Source organism: Silurus aristotelis (assembly GCF_946808225.1).
Source record: "Silurus aristotelis genome assembly, chromosome: 2".
Lineage (NCBI taxonomy): Eukaryota > Metazoa > Chordata > Actinopteri > Siluriformes > Siluridae > Silurus > Silurus aristotelis.
Genome location: NC_139575.1, coordinates 21,428,379 through 21,447,087, shown reverse-complemented (window position 1 = coordinate 21,447,087; position 18,709 = coordinate 21,428,379). Strand labels below are relative to the sequence as shown.

At 34.6% G+C, this 18,709-nt stretch overlaps 1 protein-coding gene across 6 annotated transcripts; it reads right to left on the bottom strand.

The window, feature by feature from the left end:
- Positions 1-663: 663 nt before the first annotated feature.
- Positions 664-17,908, bottom strand: LOC310722501 (complement factor H). Of its 6 annotated transcripts, XM_083535015.1 has the most exons (15): positions 17,490-17,894; positions 16,522-16,710; positions 15,978-16,077; positions 15,805-15,875; positions 15,503-15,685; positions 13,376-13,564; positions 12,654-12,836; positions 8,615-8,803; positions 7,948-8,130; positions 6,993-7,175; positions 6,640-6,819; positions 5,204-5,224; positions 3,594-4,657; positions 1,597-1,684; positions 664-1,408 (listed from the first exon to the last, which is right to left on the bottom strand). In XM_083535015.1, the coding sequence occupies exons 1-13, from the start codon at positions 17,548-17,550 to the stop codon at positions 4,545-4,547; spliced, it is 1,845 nt and encodes a 614-aa protein (XP_083391141.1). In that variant the 5' UTR covers positions 17,551-17,894; the 3' UTR covers positions 664-1,408; positions 1,597-1,684; positions 3,594-4,544. The 6 variants fall into 6 exon arrangements, with proteins under 6 accessions (XP_083391141.1, XP_083391142.1, XP_083391143.1 ...); XM_083535016.1 differs by lacking the exon at positions 7,948-8,130 and having other exon boundaries at positions 17,490-17,908; XM_083535017.1 differs by lacking the exon at positions 8,615-8,803 and having other exon boundaries at positions 17,490-17,890.
- Positions 17,909-18,709: the final 801 nt, after the last annotated feature.

The following is an 18,709-nucleotide window of genomic DNA, read 5'->3' as shown; positions in this document are numbered from 1 at the left end:
TTTGTAAGCTTATTTATAATGTAACTAGGGTCAATTTATTGCATTAGGTTGACTTCTGTCTTAGCAAGCCTGGATAAGATTTACAAAAACAATAAGTAGATCTGACAGTAGATCTTTTTTCTCCAAATTGTTTTACTTTTTTACTTTTTTTACATTTATGCTCATTATCCAGAATGGAACTTAGGGCTTATATATATATATATATATATATATATATATATATATATATATATATATATATATATATATATATATATATATATATATATATATATATATATATATATATATATCACTGCTTATGCCTCTAAAACATCACATAGCCCTCCCTTTAAACTCCCACAGAGGTTTTCATCTCTGAGACAATGTGTAGCAGGGGAATAATGGACTCCTGTGAGTATGAACTAATGAGAACATTTAAGCTCAGTTAACAGACACTTTCTATGTTTTTTTCCTGAAAGTGTGAAACACAAACGAGAGAAGTCCCACTGTGTATAACTGGAACAAATTTGATAATTTAATTAAAATTTGCAATATCATGTAACCTGACTTTAGCATTAAACTGAATAATGTAAGGATTTGTACATCACAATGTCAGAACCTTATCCCAATACAGTAAAAAAATAAAAAAAAGATCATGTTAAAATTGCAACATAAAAAAAGTTTGGCTAAATAATTTTATTAAAAAATATATTTACAACATTATGACCATCAAATTAGTTACAAAATCCATTAGACACAGTGCATTTTTAAAGTGCTTATAAGGCATTGTATTATATCTTTTGCTCTGACGTCTCTACTCTTACAGACTAAAAAAACAGCATCTGAATGAGTTTTGCTTTTGACTTTCCTTGATATATGATTCATTTGGAAGCTTGACCAAGTTTATTGTTGTCTAGCCATCAATAATCACTGGCTTCCTCACAAAGCAGGCCTTTATTTCAGTGCAGTTCAGTTTCTACATTAGGGACTGAATAAAAGATGTTCTGTGTCCATGTTTCAAGTGATTCACTTGTGAACAGGAGCGCAGTGTGACATTAATTTTGACCTGTCTTAGGCTTGTAGTCTGGTCTGACACAAGAGAAAAGAGAACCCTCTGAGTTCCCATTTCAGTTCTTAAGGAGTGTGCAAGGAGCTCCCAGCACTTAAATAGAATTTCAGAAAGAAATGTGTCACTGAACTCAAAGTAAGTTCAATCTAAAAAAAATGTCTGATATTAAATACAGGGAATTCCCAGGAGACAGATTCAGAATTTCAGCGTTCAGAAAAGGAAACAAAAAATCAAACTTATACATAATATTATGTGCAAATAAAATATTTTGGTCTTCTTCAAGAGGTAATACTGTACTCCTGAACAATTCAAAGATCAGAAGCAAATTTGCAGACAGGAACAGTGCGATTACGGGCCCTGTGTTTGGGAGAAAGTAGAAAAGACAGTCATATTACTAAAGCATAAAAAATGTCACCAGAGAACTAGAGAATTATACTAATAATATTAATTGAACTACTATAGGAGCCTAATAAGCTATGGCAAAACTCTAAACTAAAGAAAGGTGAAACTTAAGCTTCAGTAAGGTTGGAGATCTTAGTAGGTACCTTATACCGGAACTGGGGAGAAGTAGAGTAACTGTTTTCTTGCATCAATCCTTCTTTCATCCTCTTTTCTTCCCTGGTGTCATATGATCTACGCAGCATCACCAAATAATGTGATACAATCAACATTATCCATGTGCCTTGTTTTAGTATTTTGTATAAACCAACTTACAGCCTCCTGCTTTACATTAGTATAGGGCTAAATATGATTTAAGCAGTTAGACAAAGCAATGTTAATTTCGCAACACTGTCAGCACCATATAACACGCTCAATGTGTGTTACGTAATGCCTGTAAATTGTGGTCTTGCCCATTTCCTCTGGGTATTAGTCAGCCAGGTGTCATCATTGTGCATCAGAATGATTTAATCAATTACTAATGCCTAAATCTATGATGAGTCTTTTTCCAAAAATGTGAAATTTGCAATAATAAATGACATTACTGTGAAGTACTGTGAGGTTAAAAAATTGTTTCTCTGTATAAACTGAATTCTTATTCATAATATATACCAATCAGCCATAGGATTAAAAACACAGTTCTGACCGTTTGAGGAAAGAACTCGGCAAAACCTCTAAAGGTATGCTGTGGTAACTGTCAGCAAGATGTTAGCAACCCTTTTAAGTCTGGTAAGTTGCATGGCAGGGCCTCCAAAGATCAGACTTCTTTTTTCCAGCACATTCCACAGATACTCAATTGGATTTAGAGTCGGGGAATTTGCAGGTCAAGTCAACACCTTGAACTTTTTGTCTTGTTTCTCAAACCTTTCATTTTTGTGTGTGCCAAAAGAAGCCAATGTCATTAGATAATACCTTTCCATGAAGGGGTGTACTTTAATGCCAGGACCCTAAGTTTACCAGTATAACATTGCCCAGAGTATTACACTGCATCCACCAGCTTGCATTCTTCCCATAATGCATCCTAGTGCCAGCTCTTCCCAGGGTAAGCAAAGCACACATATACCCGGTCATCCACATTATGTAAAAGGCTCAGTTTAAGGTTAAATTTGCCACTGTAGGCACATTCGGCAGTGTATGTACAGGTCGGCATAGGCACTCTGACCAGTCTGTGACTATGTAGCCTCATACACACCTTTCTATTGTAGCCAGCATTTACTTTTTTAGCATCTGTCCCCATCTTGTCTTTTCTCTGGGTGGCTTTCCATTGACCACTTTTGGCAAGTACTAACCACTGTGTACCAGGAAAACCCCGAAAATGCTGTTTTGGAGATGTTCTGACCAAGTCATTTAGGATCACTTGGTATTTAGCCTCATGGGCAAGTCACTCAGATCCAAATACTTCCTACCCCTTAAAAGGGGTCAGTGAAACAAAATAACCAATAATAATTAGCTCCAGCTGTCAGTGTCTTTACTCCGATGGCTGATCATTGTATAGTGAATATTGTTAAAATAAATATTTTGGGCTGCCTTTCTTATCTGCCTGCTACAGTCACAATACAGTCGTCACCATTTCTGCTTGGTAGTAACATCTGGCTGATGTGATAAAATGTTCAACTGTTTTATGTGTGGTGAACAATGCTGGTTATGCTGGTTAACCTATTTTATTATTTTATTTATTTTTTTACACTATTGTAATAGTGTATTATAGAAACATTTATATTATGTTTCAAGAAAGCAAGGATACAGGATATACAGGAAACATATTTTTGTCAATGGAAAAATGGAGGGATTTGCTCACATCCTCAAAATCAGGAAAGACATAAATGCAGCAATACCATACTTTTGCCTGCCTTTTTTTGTTATTTACCACTAAATAGTTACACAGTAATCTAATAAACCCTAAATAAGAATACACTATTCATAGCATGTATAATCTTGATCATCCTTACTTAAGTTTGCAAGATAAATTCTAAAGAAGATAAAAGAAAAATCTGTAAGTTAGCTTAGAATAGTTTGAAGGTCAAGTAGCAGCATTTTACACATGCAGTGGGCTAATTAATTCAGCATGCGAGTTATAATAATAGCCATTATAAGTAACGCTTACCCTTTCTGTTTCTGGTAATGCCAGATGCATAAAATCCCAATTACTGTGGAAATAAGTGACATATTAGTGGTTTGTCCAATATACAGTAGTGATCTCCATTAGATAAACTAAATTAATTGTGTAAAATAAAACTTAGACACAACCTTAAATAATAGTATTTTCTCTCAACAGTGCATGCACAAACTTTATTGACACCTATTAGGAATGCTTTAAATAAATGCAAATGTCATTCTTCTTGTAATTTGCTGTTAGTCCTCAGGAGTTATGCATATAACCATGAGAAAATAGGCAACCAAAGAAAATAGACTGCTGTGTCCATTGTTATCTATATTTCATATAGCATTTAGAAATGTTTTTATGTTACAGTTTTACAATAGTGCCAAGGATTTTGATGAAGTATTGCAACTTTACTTCAGGAAATTATTCTTCAAGATTAATGTTAATTAACAGACCATATGTAAATAATAATATTTAAAATAATATATATGCTGTCAAGTTTGTTTATGTCACCCTGCATATTGTTTTGGTTCATGTCTTGTCTCCTCCCATGTCTTGTTGTTAATTGGCTCCCTATTGCATTATGATCCCTTTCACCTAATTGCAATTTGCAATTTGATTAATTTTGGTATTTGAGTTAATGTGTTTCTTTGTTTCTATTCAAGGCACCACTCAGTGTGGTCATACCTACAGTATTATCTATACATAAACTGTGTGATTATGTATAGATATTCCATTCATATTTTTTTAATTAGCCCTCATGTGGTCTTTTTGGTTCTCGCCTTTCTCAGTTTATGATTTTTGTTTTACGGTTCAGGTCTTTTTGCCAGAATTGCAGTACAATCTCTGAACTGCTTTGCACTTGAATCTGATTCTCCCACATGGCACCAGTGTATGAAACTTGGCTCTATATATTGTTTTGCCTCTGTTTATTGAAACAGGGTTCACTACATTTTACTTTTTTCTCTCATACTTGCAATTTACTGAAGATACATTAAAGAACTCACCAACAGCAATTAAAAAAACAACAACGGCTCCAAATTTAGCAGGATCCTGAAAAAAGGTCCCTGTAAAAAGAAACATAGCAATAAGAGGAATAATAATAATAATAGTAATAATAATAATAATAATAATAACATTAACAACAATAACAACAACAAAAATACTTATATTATTAATATTATTCTTGGTATTATAAATAATAATTTAACTGGGGCTTTTTTTCATCTAGGTGTGCTAAACATCTTTGAACATGGAACCTCCGGTGGCAGACCACTTAATTCTTTCGGTGAGCAAAGGTATTAGAACAGACAGACTTCAAGCTAATTTGTGTAAATAACAATGGAAATTTGTTAATATGATTCCTTGTAATAACTGCACGAAGTGTTTTTGTATATTCTACATAGCTCTCTGTTACTGTCATCAACTACTGCTGTTTTCCTTAGTCGACCTATTTGATCTAACTCACGGTGCAATGTTCTGTTGCGTAACACATCTAGATGCAGAAAAGGAGAAAATGAAAGCTGTAATTCTGATCTATAAACTTACATTCACAGCCAGAATGTAAATGTTAAAGATTTAGCAGATGTAATTTTACATATACTATGATTTACCTCTTTTATCGTCCTCACTCTCTAGAGAAAAAATGCAATAACAAAACAAAATAAAAAAATGCAATTAATTCAACAAATTATTACATTCAATAATTTTGTTGAAGTGAATGATTAGTTCCACAAGATATCCGACCTGCACGACTGCAAACGACTATTCTATAGGTCACTGAACACAAAGTAGTCTACAAAACATGGCTGCTCACCACAATTCCCAGTGTACCATGTGGCTTACAAACATTCATTCATCCTTTTTCATTCATTTTCTCCCCCTTATCCGTAATTCGGGTCGCAGGGGCAGCAGTCTAAGCAGGCCCCCGCCTTCGACTGCTGCCCAATCCTCACAGCACCGTCCCTTACGGTCCCTCCTGCAGGTGGTGAGCCCACGGGAAGGCGGCCCCACGTCACTCCAACGTCACGGACCTTGATATTTCCCTCTTAAGGGACCCCCGGAGCATAGAGGGTTAAGGGCCTTGCTCAAGGGCCCAAGAGTGGCAGCCTGGCGATACCGGGGCTTGAACCCCAGACCTTCCGATCGGCAACCCAGCGCCTTAACCGCTGGAGCCACCACTCCCCCCGGCTTACAAACATAGGACTAGAAAACCCAAGTGTCACTCATTCTTTTATGTTTACAATTACCAGTCTTAGGATTTCATGCACCTGGACTCAATTACACATTAACACATTCAAGTTCACATGCATTGCAAAATATACACTCAGTGTACTTGGCTACACCAAACTTTATATCTTTAGGGTAGTTTAGGATTTCGGATTACAATAAAATTTATTTGCTCAAGCAACTTTGTTTGCACATCACCCTAATTTTTCCTGTTTGTTAACACTGAACTTCTCACTTTGAATTTGCCTGTTTTTTTTGAATAATGAAGGAATCTAACATGCAAATGTCAGGAGTTCTGCAGCTCTGCAAAATATTACCCTTGTAAGCTGTTTTAGGTAATACTGTGAAACAGACTGGTCAAAATGGCTACTGATTTTAGCATTAGTTTATTTTATTATAAATTATATAATGTTGTAAATGTCACTCAACCAATCTTCTCACACACAGCCCTTGGCAGCGCCTTCATTCTCTGGCGTTCATACTTGATTTGTAGTCAAATGTAGCCTCACAATTACAGATTTAACAAAAGAGTTTTTCATCTGTTCACCAATACAGTTATTTTGAAATTTTAATTTTTATTCTACCAAAATTAACAACATAAATAGTCAATAATAATAATAATAATAATAATTGATTAATTCTGCTCGCCTGCTAATCATTTTTCTTTGTTTGAAAAATCAAAGATAATTTAGCTAGTCTGATTTTCTTTTAAAGTACATTTTGAAGTTTAGTTAGTTGTTGACACCTGCGCAAAATTGAAAATGTAGCTATTTTGCACATTTATGAGTGAATGAAACATGATGCAACAAATCTGACTTACTTTCACAGCTCAGCTCTTGTTTGTTCCATTTACCATTGTTACATGTGATGGAGTTAGAGCCCTGAATCTTGCCAGTAGCACACTCCAGAGTTACTTCAGATCCATGAAGAAACATTTTATTCAGAGTAGGAGAGTTTTTTAACACAACTGGACCCTTCAGGACAGGTTCCGGACAATCGGCTGCTCAACAAAACAAAGCATTTTAAAGGTCAAGCACATTCTCTACTGCCTGTCAGTTACAGCCTGCTGAAGATAAGAAACTGGCTTCAAACTGCTACCTAGTTTCCAAGTTACTGTTTCCTTTCTTACACGTTTTTTTCATAAGTGAAGTGAACACAAAATTCACTTTTCACCTTTGCATTGTGGAAGTGAACTGTATTTCCCATCCTTCTGACAAACAACAAATTTGTTGCCTACAAGAGTGTATTCTGCCTCACAGCTGTATTCGATTTCATCTTTATATTCCAGGTTTTCCTTGGTCAGATTACTGTGTTTGATCGAATGAGGAATTTCAGGATGCTTCCCGCAGTTAATCGCTATAAAACAAAACGCATACAATTACAGAGGAAATTTTATCCTTAGTGTATAATAATAACATTAATGCTGCTTTCCTGTTAATACTGCCTGTTCCTACGCCAGACATATAACATACTATTAGATTAGGAACGAGCAGTGTAATATCATCTCTTTGCTACCATACCCACTGACTACTACTCACTGACTGGTTAGGCAAGCAGCAAAATGTTTGGATTGTAATCTTTTTTTTGTATATTTGTCTTTTTAAAACAAGTGTAAAATGTTAAATGAAAATGTGTCAGAAATGCTGTCTTCACTTCTTACACAAAGTCCTGGGCAGACTTTCATTATGCGTTCTGACAGGCACTCAAGTGTTGCCTCACTTTTACAGATATTTACATTTACATTTGCGGCATTTAGCAGACGCCCTTATCCAGAGCGACGTACAAAAGTGCTTTGAGTCTCTAGCAATGAAGAAATCTAAACTGGTATGCCAGATTACAAATTTAATATAAGTCTAAGTTTATATAATATAACAAGAGATATAACAAGAGATTTTGCAGTCAAATAAGTTTATGAAGCTGAGCTCTAAGGTGATCATTGAAAATCTGCATCAATAAGGAAAAGAAGCATTAAATCATTAAAACTAACTCAGACTATACACAGTAGGGGATGCAGTGCAAATGTAAACATTTCAGGGGAGCAAAGTCCACTAACTAGTTTCCTAGTTACTGTTTCTTTTCTTACACATTTTTTCATAATAACTGAAGTGAAAGAAAAATATATTTTCACCTTTGCATTGTGGAAGTGAACTGTATTTCCCATCTTTCTGACAAACAACAAATTTGTTGCCTACAAGAGTGTATTCTGCCTCACAGCTGTATTCGATTTCATCTTTATATTCCAGGTTTTCTTTGGTCAGATTACTGTGTTTGATTGAGTGAGGTATTTCAGGAGGCTTCCCGCAGTTAATCACTATAAAACAACAACATGCATACAGTTATTTTTGGAAATTTCATTCTTTGTATACAGTAATAACAATAATAATAACATTAATAGTAAAAAGAAATAAATAAAATAATAACAATAACAATTGATCAATACTGCATTCCTTTTATTAATGCCTGTTCCCACACCAGATATTCTATTAATAATTTATATCAACATTTTAAAATGATGTCCGATCTTAAAAATAATTTTATTTTATATATATAAATTTTTATTTTTTTATTTTTTTATAGTTTTTTTTTTTTGGTAGAGAGGGTGTTTGATAGAAACTTTAAAGTTTCATTTAATTAATTAATTGAAGTTCACTAATTAATTACATTTTAAAGTATATTTTGAAGTTTATAAATGTTATTGTGTAAGTTAGTTGTTGACACCATCACAAAATTGAAAGTGTAGCGATCTCACTGTATGAATTGATGAATGAAACATAATGCAAAAAAATCTGACTTACCTTTACAGCTCAGCTCTTGTTTGTTCCATTCACCATTGTTACATGTGATGACGTCAGAGCCCTGATACTTCACATGGCCAGCAGCACACTCCAGAGTGACTTCAGATCCATGAGGAAACGTATTATTCCGAGTAGAATTGGGTTTTTTTAACACCACTGAACCCTCCAGGACAGGTTCAGCACAATCGGCTGCTCAACAAAACAAAGCATTTCAATGGTCAAACACATTCTCTACTGCCTGTCAGGTTCAGCCTGCTGAAGATAAGAAACTAGCAGTGCAATATCTCTTTGCCATCATACATTTACAGACTACTACTAATTAATTTCATATATTAATTTAGTATCCTGCTAATAACACAACAAGTACATAGCATAATCATTGCGCACTTCAAATTGTCATAGCCGAGCAGAGCTTTTGTCATTGTCATTTAGACAAGCAGCAAAAATTCTAATTGTAATCTTTGTATATTTCTCTTTTTAAAACAACTGTAAAATGTGCAAATAAAAATGTGGTAGAAATGCAAAACATTCACACAGCCCTCGGCAGCCCATCATTCTGTTTTCTGACTGGAACTCCAATGTGGTTTCACGTTTACAGTTATAACAAGCTGAGCTCTAAGGTGTTCTGATCACTGTTTATAGAGGTTATTGTGTAAGTTATTTGTTGACACCAGCCCACACCCCACATTATGTATTCTGACTGGATTTCACTAATCTCAATTTTACAGATATAGAGGGTGTGTTTTTTTTTTTATCTGACCAGCATGAATTTGCAGTGTTTAGCTGATCTACAAAACATAAACCTCATAAGAAATCATGATCATGAAAAATACACACTGTGGAAAAGAAACACTATTAAATAAATACTATCACAGAATCACCAAAATTGAATTTAAGTAAATTAGATAAATATAATATAATATAATATAATATAATATAATATATCAAATATCAACTAATTATTTTAGTAATCGAGTATTCAAACAAATATTCCATCGTTTAATCGAGTAATCTGATAAGAATTACTTGTTTTTTTTAGTAAAGAGCTGAACTAAAGAGAGAGAAAATAAGAGAGGTCACTTAAAATAAATGAGTAATTTGTTTCCTTCAAGAATAATGTACATTTTTATTGCTGAAATTGATTAATTGATATATTGCATCAAATGCAAATACAATGCATTCAAAAAGTCCTTCCGCGGTGGCAACGTAGAGCAGGTTATAGGAAAATAATCATTTAATGAAACTCATAATTATTCTCATTCATTCATTTATTTATTTATTTATTCAATCTCGCACAGTATCACGACACGGTATTTAGTCTCCGGAAAAGAAGCTTGAAATTTTCCATGCACTAAATCCGTGTATTTATTACCAGATTTAAATACTTGCTCCACTACCTGCTCTACGTGGCCACTGAGGGTCTTTTTAAATGCAATGTATATAAATAAAAATGGTAACTTAAAAAATGGTAAGTTGGTCATTCAAAAAACCTGTAACCGAATTGTACGAGGTTCTTTATGTTTTAGTTTAAAATGAACCCAAACTTTTTTCTACCATTTTTTTTGTCTGAATCTTATTCTTGCCCCTCGCTGTGTTCTTCCCGTCCCTCCATTTATAACTCAGCAGCGTATTCTGTGTTTACCTGACCAGATCATTAAAGAGCTCAAACGTTGGTGCATCAGTAACAATAGTCCGTAGGAAACAAAATGCCCGTGTGTAGTTAAATGGAATAAACGAAGCAATGAGGCAAAAAATTTGCCTCGATGAATTTTTGTAATTGAATGACACAAGTTACTCGAGGAATCGTTTCAGCCCTACTATATAAATATAAATATTTTAAGAATGCTGAGTAAAGGAGCCACTGTATCATTCCTGCATAAAGTATCTTCACCAAGAATCACAAACGATTGCTTATGTATCATGCATTTTTAATGCCATTATAGGAATGTTATGTTATATCAATGCAATGATATAGTAAAAAAAGCAGGTTTTCACACTCTGCTAAAAAATCTACTTATTCTAAAATCAATGCTCCTCCCATAAATCATAAATGCTGCTTTCCTGTAAATACTGCCTGTTCCTACGCCAGACATATAACATACTATTAGATTAAAAACGAGCAGTGTAATATCATTTTTTTGCTACCATACCCACTGACTACTACTCACTGACTTTGTTTGTATATTTGTCTCCTTTAAAACAAGTGTAAAATGTTAAATGAAAATGTGTTAGAAATGCTAAGTCTTCACTTCTTACACAAAGTCCTGGGCAGACTTTCATTATGTGTTCTGACAGGCACTCAAGTGTTGCCTGACTTTTACAGATATAACAAGAGATTTTGCAGCCAAATAAGTTTATGAAGCTGAGCTCTAAGGTGTTCTGATCAGTGAAAATCTGCATCACTAAGGAAAAGAAGCATTAAATCATTAAAACTACAGTGAGGAATAAGTATTTGAACACCATGCTATTTTGCAAGTTCTCCCACTTAGAAATCATGGAGGGGTCTGATATTGTCATCTTAGGTGCATGTCCACTGTGAGAAACATAATCTAAAAAAAAATCCAGAAATCCCAATATATGATTTTTAAACTATTTATTTGTATGATACAGCTGCAAATAAGTATTTGAACACCTGTCTATCAGCTAGAATTCTGCCCCTCAAAGACCTGTTAGTCTGCCTTTAAAATGTCCACCTCCACTACATTTATTATCCTAAATTAGATGCACCTGTTTGAGGCCGTAAGCTGCATAAAGACACCTGTCCTCCCCATACAATCAGTAAGAATCCAACTACTAACATGGCCAAGACCAAAGAGCTGTCCAAAGACACTAGAGACAAAATTGTACACCTCCACAAGGCTGGAAAGGGCTACAGGGAAATTGCCAAGCAGCTTGGTGAAAAAAGGTCCACTGTTGGAGCAATCATTAGAAAAAGGAAGAAGCTAAACATGACTGTCAATCTCCTTCGGACTGGGGCTCCATGCAAGATCCCACCTCGTGGGTCTCAATAGTCCTAAGGAAGGTGAGAAATCAGCCCAGAACTACACGGGAGGAGCTGGTCAATGACCTGAAAAGAGCTGGGACCACTGTTTCCAAGGTTACTGTTGGTAATACACTAAGACGTCATGGTTTAAAATCATGCATGGCACAGAAGGTTCCCCTGCTTAAACCAGCACATGTCCAGGCACATCTTAAGTTTGCCAATGACCATTTGGATGATCCAGGGGAGTCATGGAAGAAAGTCATGTGGTCAGATGAGACCAAAATAGAACTTTTGGGTCAAAATTCCACTAAACGTGTTTGGAGGAAGAAGAATGATGAGTACCATCCCAAGAACACCATCCCTACTGTGAAGCATGGGGGTGGTAGCATCATGCTTTGGGGGTGTTTTTCTGCACATGGGACAGGGCGACTGCACTGTATTAAACAAAACGCATACAATTACAGAAGAAAATTTTATTCTTAGTGTATAATAATAACATTAATGCTGCTTTCCTGTTAATACTGCCTGTTCCTACGCCAGACATATAACATACTATTAGATTAGGAACGAGCAGTGTAATATCATCTCTTTGCTACCATACCCACTGACTACTACTCACTGACTGGTTAGGCAAGCAGCAAAATGTTTGGATTGTAATCTTTTTATATTTGTCTTCTTAAAACAAGTGTAAAATGTGCAAATGAAAATGTGTCAGAAATGCTAAGTCTTCACTTCTTACACAAAGTCCTGGGCAGACTTTCATTATGCGTTCTGACAGGCACTCAAGTGTTGCCTCACTTTTACAGATATAACAAGAGATTTTGCAGTCAAATAAGTTTATGAAGCTAAACTCTAAGGTGATCATTGAAAATCTGCATCAATAAGGAAAAGAAGCATTAAATCATTAAAACTAACTCAGACTATACACAGTAGGGGATGCAGTGCAAATGTAAACATTTCAGGGGAGCAAAGTCCACTAACTAGTTTCCTAGTTACTGTTTCTTTTCTTACACATTTTTTCATAATAACTGAAGTGAAAGAAAAAGATATTTTCACCTTTGCATTGTGGAAGTGAACTGTATTTCCCATCTTTCTGACAAACAACAAATTTGTTGCCTACAAGAGTGTATTCTGCCTCACAGCTGTATTCGATTTCATCTTTATATTCCAGGTTTTCTTTGGTCAGATTACTGTGTTTGATTGAGTGAGGTATTTCAGGAGGCTTCCCGCAGTTAATCACTATAAAACAACAACATGCATACAGTTATTTTTGGAAATTTCATTCTTAGTATACAGTAATAACAATAATAATAACATTAATAGTAAAAAGAAATAAATAAAATAATAACAATAACAATTGATCAATACTGCATTCCTTTTATTAATGCCTGTTCCCACACCAGATATTCTATTAATAATTTATATCAACATTTTAAAATGATGTTCGATCTTAAAAATGATTTTATTTTATATATATATATATATATATATATATATATATATATATATATATATATATATATATATATATATATATATATATTTATTATTTTTTTTATAGGGTTTTTTTTTGGTAGAGAGGGTGTTTGATAGAAACTTTAAAGTTTCATTTAATTAATTAATTGAAGTTCACTAATTAATTACATTTTAAAGTATATTTTGAAGTTTATAAATGTTATTGTGTAAGTTAGTTGTTGACACCATCACAAAATTGAAAGTGTAGCGATCTCACTGTATGAATTGATGAATGAAACATAATGCAAAAAAATCTGACTTACCTTTACAGCTCAGCTCTTGTTTGTTCCATTCACCATTGTTACATGTGATGACGTCAGAGCCCTGATACTTCACATGGCCAGCAGCACACTCCAGAGTGACTTCAGATCCATGAGGAAACGTATTATTCCGAGTAGAATTGGGTTTTTTTAACACCACTGAACCCTCCAGGACAGGTTCAGCACAATCGGCTGCTCAACAAAACAAAGCATTTTAATGGTCAAACACATTCTCTACTGCCTGTCAGGTTCAGCCTGCTGAAGATAAGAAACTAGCAGTGCAATATCTCTTTGCCATCATACATTTACAGACTACTACTAATTAATTTCATATATTAATTTAGTATCCTGCTAATAACACAACAAGTACATAGCATAATCATTGCGCACTTCAAATTGTCATAGCCGAGCAGAGCTTTTGTCATTGTCATTTAGACAAGCAGCAAAAATTCTAATTGTAATCTTTGTATATTTCTCTTTTTAAAACAACTGTAAAATGTGCAAATAAAAATGTGGTAGAAATGCAAAACATTCACACAGCCCTCGGCAGCCCATCATTCTGTTTTCTGACTGGAACTCCAATGTGGTTTCACGTTTACAGTTATAACAAGCTGAGCTCTAAGGTGTTCTGATCACTGTTTATAGAGGTTATTGTGTAAGTTATTTGTTGACACCAGCCCACACCCCACATTATGTATTCTGACTGGATTTCACTAATCTCAATTTTACAGATATAGAGGGTGTGTTTTTTTTTTTATCTGACCAGCATGAATTTGCAGTGTTTAGCTGATCTACAAAACATAAACCTCATAAGAAATCATGATCATGAAAAATACACACTGTGGAAAAGAAACACTATTAAATAAATACTATCACAGAATCACCAAAATTGAATTTAAGTAAATTAGATAAATATAATATAATATAATATAATATAATATAATATAATATAATATAATATAATATATCAAATATCAACTAATTATTTTAGTAATCGAGTATTCAAACAAATATTCCATCGATTAATCGAGTAATCTGATAAGAATTACTTGTTTTTTTTAGTAAAGAGCTGAACTAAAGAGAGAGAAAATAAGAGAGGTCACTTAAAATAAATGAGTAATTTGTTTCCTTCAAGAATAATGTACATTTTTATTGCTGAAATTGATTAATTGATATATTGCATCAAATGCAAATACAATGCATTCAAAAAAGTCCTTCCGCGGTGGCAACGTAGAGCAGGTTATAGGAAAATAATCATTTAATGAAACTCATAATTATTCTCATTCATTCATTTATTTATTTATTTATTCAATCTCGCACAGTATCACGACACGGTATTTAGTCTCCGGAAAAGAAGCTTGAAATTTTCCATGCACTAAATCCGTGTATTTATTACCAGATTTAAATACTTGCTCCACTACCTGCTCTACGTGGCCACTGAGGGTCTTTTTGAATGCACTGTATATAAATAAAAATGGTAACTTAAGAAATGGTAAATTGGTCATTCAAAAAACCTGTAACCGAATTGAACCAAATGAACCCAAACTTTTTTCTACCATTTATTTAGTCTGAATCTTATTCTTGCCCCTCGCTGTGTTCTTCCCGTCCCTCCATTTATTACTCAGCAGCGTATTCTGTGTTTACCTGACCAGATCACCAAAAGTTGGTGCATCAGTAACAATAGTCCGTAGGAAACAAAATGCCCGTGTGTAGTTAAATGGAATAAACAAAGCAATGAGGCAAAAAATTTGCCTCGATGAATTTTTGTAATTGAATGACACAAGTTACTCGAGGAATCGTTTCAGCCCTACTATATAAATATAAATATTTTAAGAATGCTGAGTAAAGGAGCCACTGTATCATTCCTGCATAAAGTATCTTCACCAAAAATCACAACTGATTGCTTATGTATCATGCATTTTTAATGCCATTATAGGAATGTTATGTTATATCAATGCAATGATATAGTAAAAAAAGCAGGTTTTCACACTCTGCTAAAAAAAAATCTACTTATTCTAAAATCAATGCTCCTACCTGATACAGAAAAGGAAACAGCACATTAACAATCCACTGCTCTGGCACATGTTTCTTGATAAGAATTAGAACAACAAGAACATAAATACATTTTACCTTTGCACTGTGGAAGTGAGCTGTATTTCCTATTTACTTGACAAACAACAAAGCTGTTTCCTACAAGTGAGTATTTTTTCTCACAGCCGTATTGAATGACATCATTATATTCAATTTTTGTTTTGTTCGGCTGACTGAGTATAGTAGAATGAGGAATAACAGGAAAGGTTTCACAGGTTACCACTATAAAACAATGACAAAAACACAGTTATGTTGGAAATTTCAGGCTTGGGTCTACAAATTTGCTTCAGCATATGTAGGTAAATCTTTAATGATATACAGCTAGAGTTGCTTGAACTTACCCAAACACGCTGCACTTCCAGTCCAGCCATGTGCAAGACACAGTCTACGGCTGGAACCCTGAAAGTTATATCTGGAAAGAGTCCATTTTTGCTACTTAAAACCTTGTAGGTATGTTTTTCCTTCTTACAGAATTTAACATATATTAAGACAGTTAAGATGAGAAAACTCTTACCCAGGATCACAAAATGGTCTGATGTATGAACCAAACAATGTTCCACTTATGATTTTATAGTTCACATGCTGGACTTTTCGAGGATATCCACAGTCTTTTTCTGATGAAAATGAAACAAAATGAAAAGTGACATAAAAATGGACTAAATTATCAAGGTAAATATGTGCAACCAAAAAACACAGCATAGTGTTAAACCATAATCGTGGTATCTGCCACAAGTTCTATATTTTTTCTACATGGATGCTATCACTCAGTAGAAGCAGTGCATTTTTTTTGTTTTTGTTTATTCTGTCCTCTTAATAATAATGCCTATATCAGAAAAGTAACCCATTAATAATTCTATTAGCAATTAGATAAACCAAACATTAGTAATGATAAGTAATGGAAGTTTCATAGCATTTTTGTTAATAACTGTATATTTTTTTTTTTATTCATACTCAATACTGTTTATAACGATCATTGTAAACAGCAGTTGCCGACACCAGCACAAAATTAAAAGTGTTACTCTCATTCTATTTCTAATGAACACTGGAAGTTGATTTACTTTTACAGATCAGCTCCTCTTTGCTCCATACTCCATCGATACATCTGATAACATTAGAGCCTTTATCCACTTCATGGCCAGTAGCACACTCCAGAGTGATTTCAGATCCATCAGGAAAATTATTTTGCAGAAGAGCAGAGTCAGATAACACCAACTCACTTGGCGGGGTAGGTTGCAGACATTCACGTGCTAAGTCAAACACAGCACACATTTAAGGTCAATCTGTCTTTCAGCTGAAAAAAAAAGCTGTAACCAACAATGTTTTTTGTGTCCATTATAAAGTCTGTCATCGAACCAAAGAAACCTTTGAAACCTTGAAATCTTGGTGCATACTTAGGGCCCAGTTGTCCCTATTGGTGTCTATACAGCAGGTGATAATACGGCAAGTTGCCAAAGGCGTTCTATTAATGGTCCTTAATGGTATCCAGTAGATATAACATACCTGTAATAGTTCTGGAAACTCACACAAACTTCAGAAACTAGAGTTTCTCCCAAAACCAATACAACTTCTAGCAGGGGGATTTTGCCAGTTGGGCAAACTGGAAAGTAACTGGGGTAGATTAGAAAGCGGCAGTGTTGGATCATCTCCTTGGTGACACTGAATAAATTTATTTAGCTTGGCTCATTTACTTCTCCCAGCCAATATTTTCTTAGTTATCTATTAGCTATTGAGTAACAATCTCTGGAGGAAAATCAAGGTGTGGATAGACCTGACCATGTCCTTTTATATGGAAGGGATTCTCAAGCACTATACACTATAAACATATATATTAAACATTAAAAATGGTTATATATATATATATATATATATATATATATATATATATATATATATATATATATATATATATATATATATATAAACATTAAAAGGTTTAAGGTACAATCTTAAAACATGTTTATTTTGTCTTAATAAACCAAATATCCCTATTGAATAAGTAAAAAAAAACAGTAAACAGTGAACTTACCGGCGTTTCCCTGTGAAACAACAAGCAACAAGAACAGCAGCGTCCACGAGCTTATCTCCATTCTCACCCAATTTACAATTAGAAACTTAGATAAATAATAATAATTTAATATTTTCGTAATGTTGACCTCTGAATCAGGTTACCAAAAGGAAAAAAAGGTTTGCCCAGTATTGTGTCTATACAACAGACTGCCGTTTGTTACCCTTCTGCTCCGTGTAAGTGAACGGAGCTTTCGCGGTAATCCGCTCAGACTGCAGACAAGCTCTCAGGTCTTTTCTGCCTTAACATTGCCAGTTTGTTAAGCTTTTTCGCGCGCACACCACCACACACACACACACACACACACACACACACACCCCTGCGTTATCAGACAGTCTGAAATCGTAGATGTTTTGTACCAAGTACAGATCTCATTATGGGTGGGACTCGGAGCTCGAGCCACGCCTTAAGACGTAGTGCACGAGCCCGGGTGGGCATCTCATCATTTCACACGGGATTTCTTACACTGCTAAACTCGTTTATTTGGAAATTCAATAGTAAACATTAAACTCTTTGGTACTGCTAAGTCTCAATTTCCTTTCATTTTTCAAAGAAGCTTTACAGCAATCCACATACTGTACAGAAGTACAAAACAGATTGTGGCAACTCCCAAACAAGACATGAGGAAGCACCCTAAAATAAGAAAACCGGTCAGAATACCCTTTCATATTCAAAACATTGTGATCAAGCAGTACTGGAAGTTGTCTTGGAACGAATTATGATCTCCGCAGCATGTCTTGGGTCTACAGTGTGAGATTTTGCACTGAAGCAAGTGTGAGATGGTCCATGGTTTTAGTGCACCTGTGGGAGGTCTCTGTTCAAACTGGAAACATGAATAGGTTTTTGTCTCGCTCTTGGGTTACTTCCAGAAATGTCGGTGTGAAAGGCAGCACAGGAATTCTAGCTATTGTTATTATGCTTGTTTACTTGTTTTGTCATTGATCTATTGGAGGTTGCTTGTTCTGTCCGCCAGGGAGAAAAGGGATCGAGCAAAAACTCTCTAAAAACAAGTAAAAAGTGCATGTAGGCCAGGAAATTAGACAAAAGATTAAGGGATGTGCTGATCCAGCTTTTCCCATATGTTGCTTATACAAACTGATAAATGATCCTGTACTGACATGCTAGCTGTAGTGAGCTGACTCTCATCGAGTTTAGTCTTTAGTTTGCAATCAAGATCTGTA

Bases quoted from the DNA above. Each gene is read 5' to 3' on its own strand.
- LOC310722501 (XM_083535015.1), bottom strand. From the start codon at position 17,550: ATGGAGATAAGCTCGTGGACGCTGCTGTTCTTGTTGCTTGTTGTTTCA. The intron at 16,078-16,521 runs GTAAATCAACTT...CATTTTCATCAG, and splicing joins AGAGGAGCTGATCTGTAAAA to AAAAAGACTGTGGATATCCT. The intron at 7,176-7,947 runs GTGAAAATATAT...TTTGTTTTATAG, and splicing joins TTCACTTCCACAATGCAAAG to CGATTAACTGCGGGAAGCAT.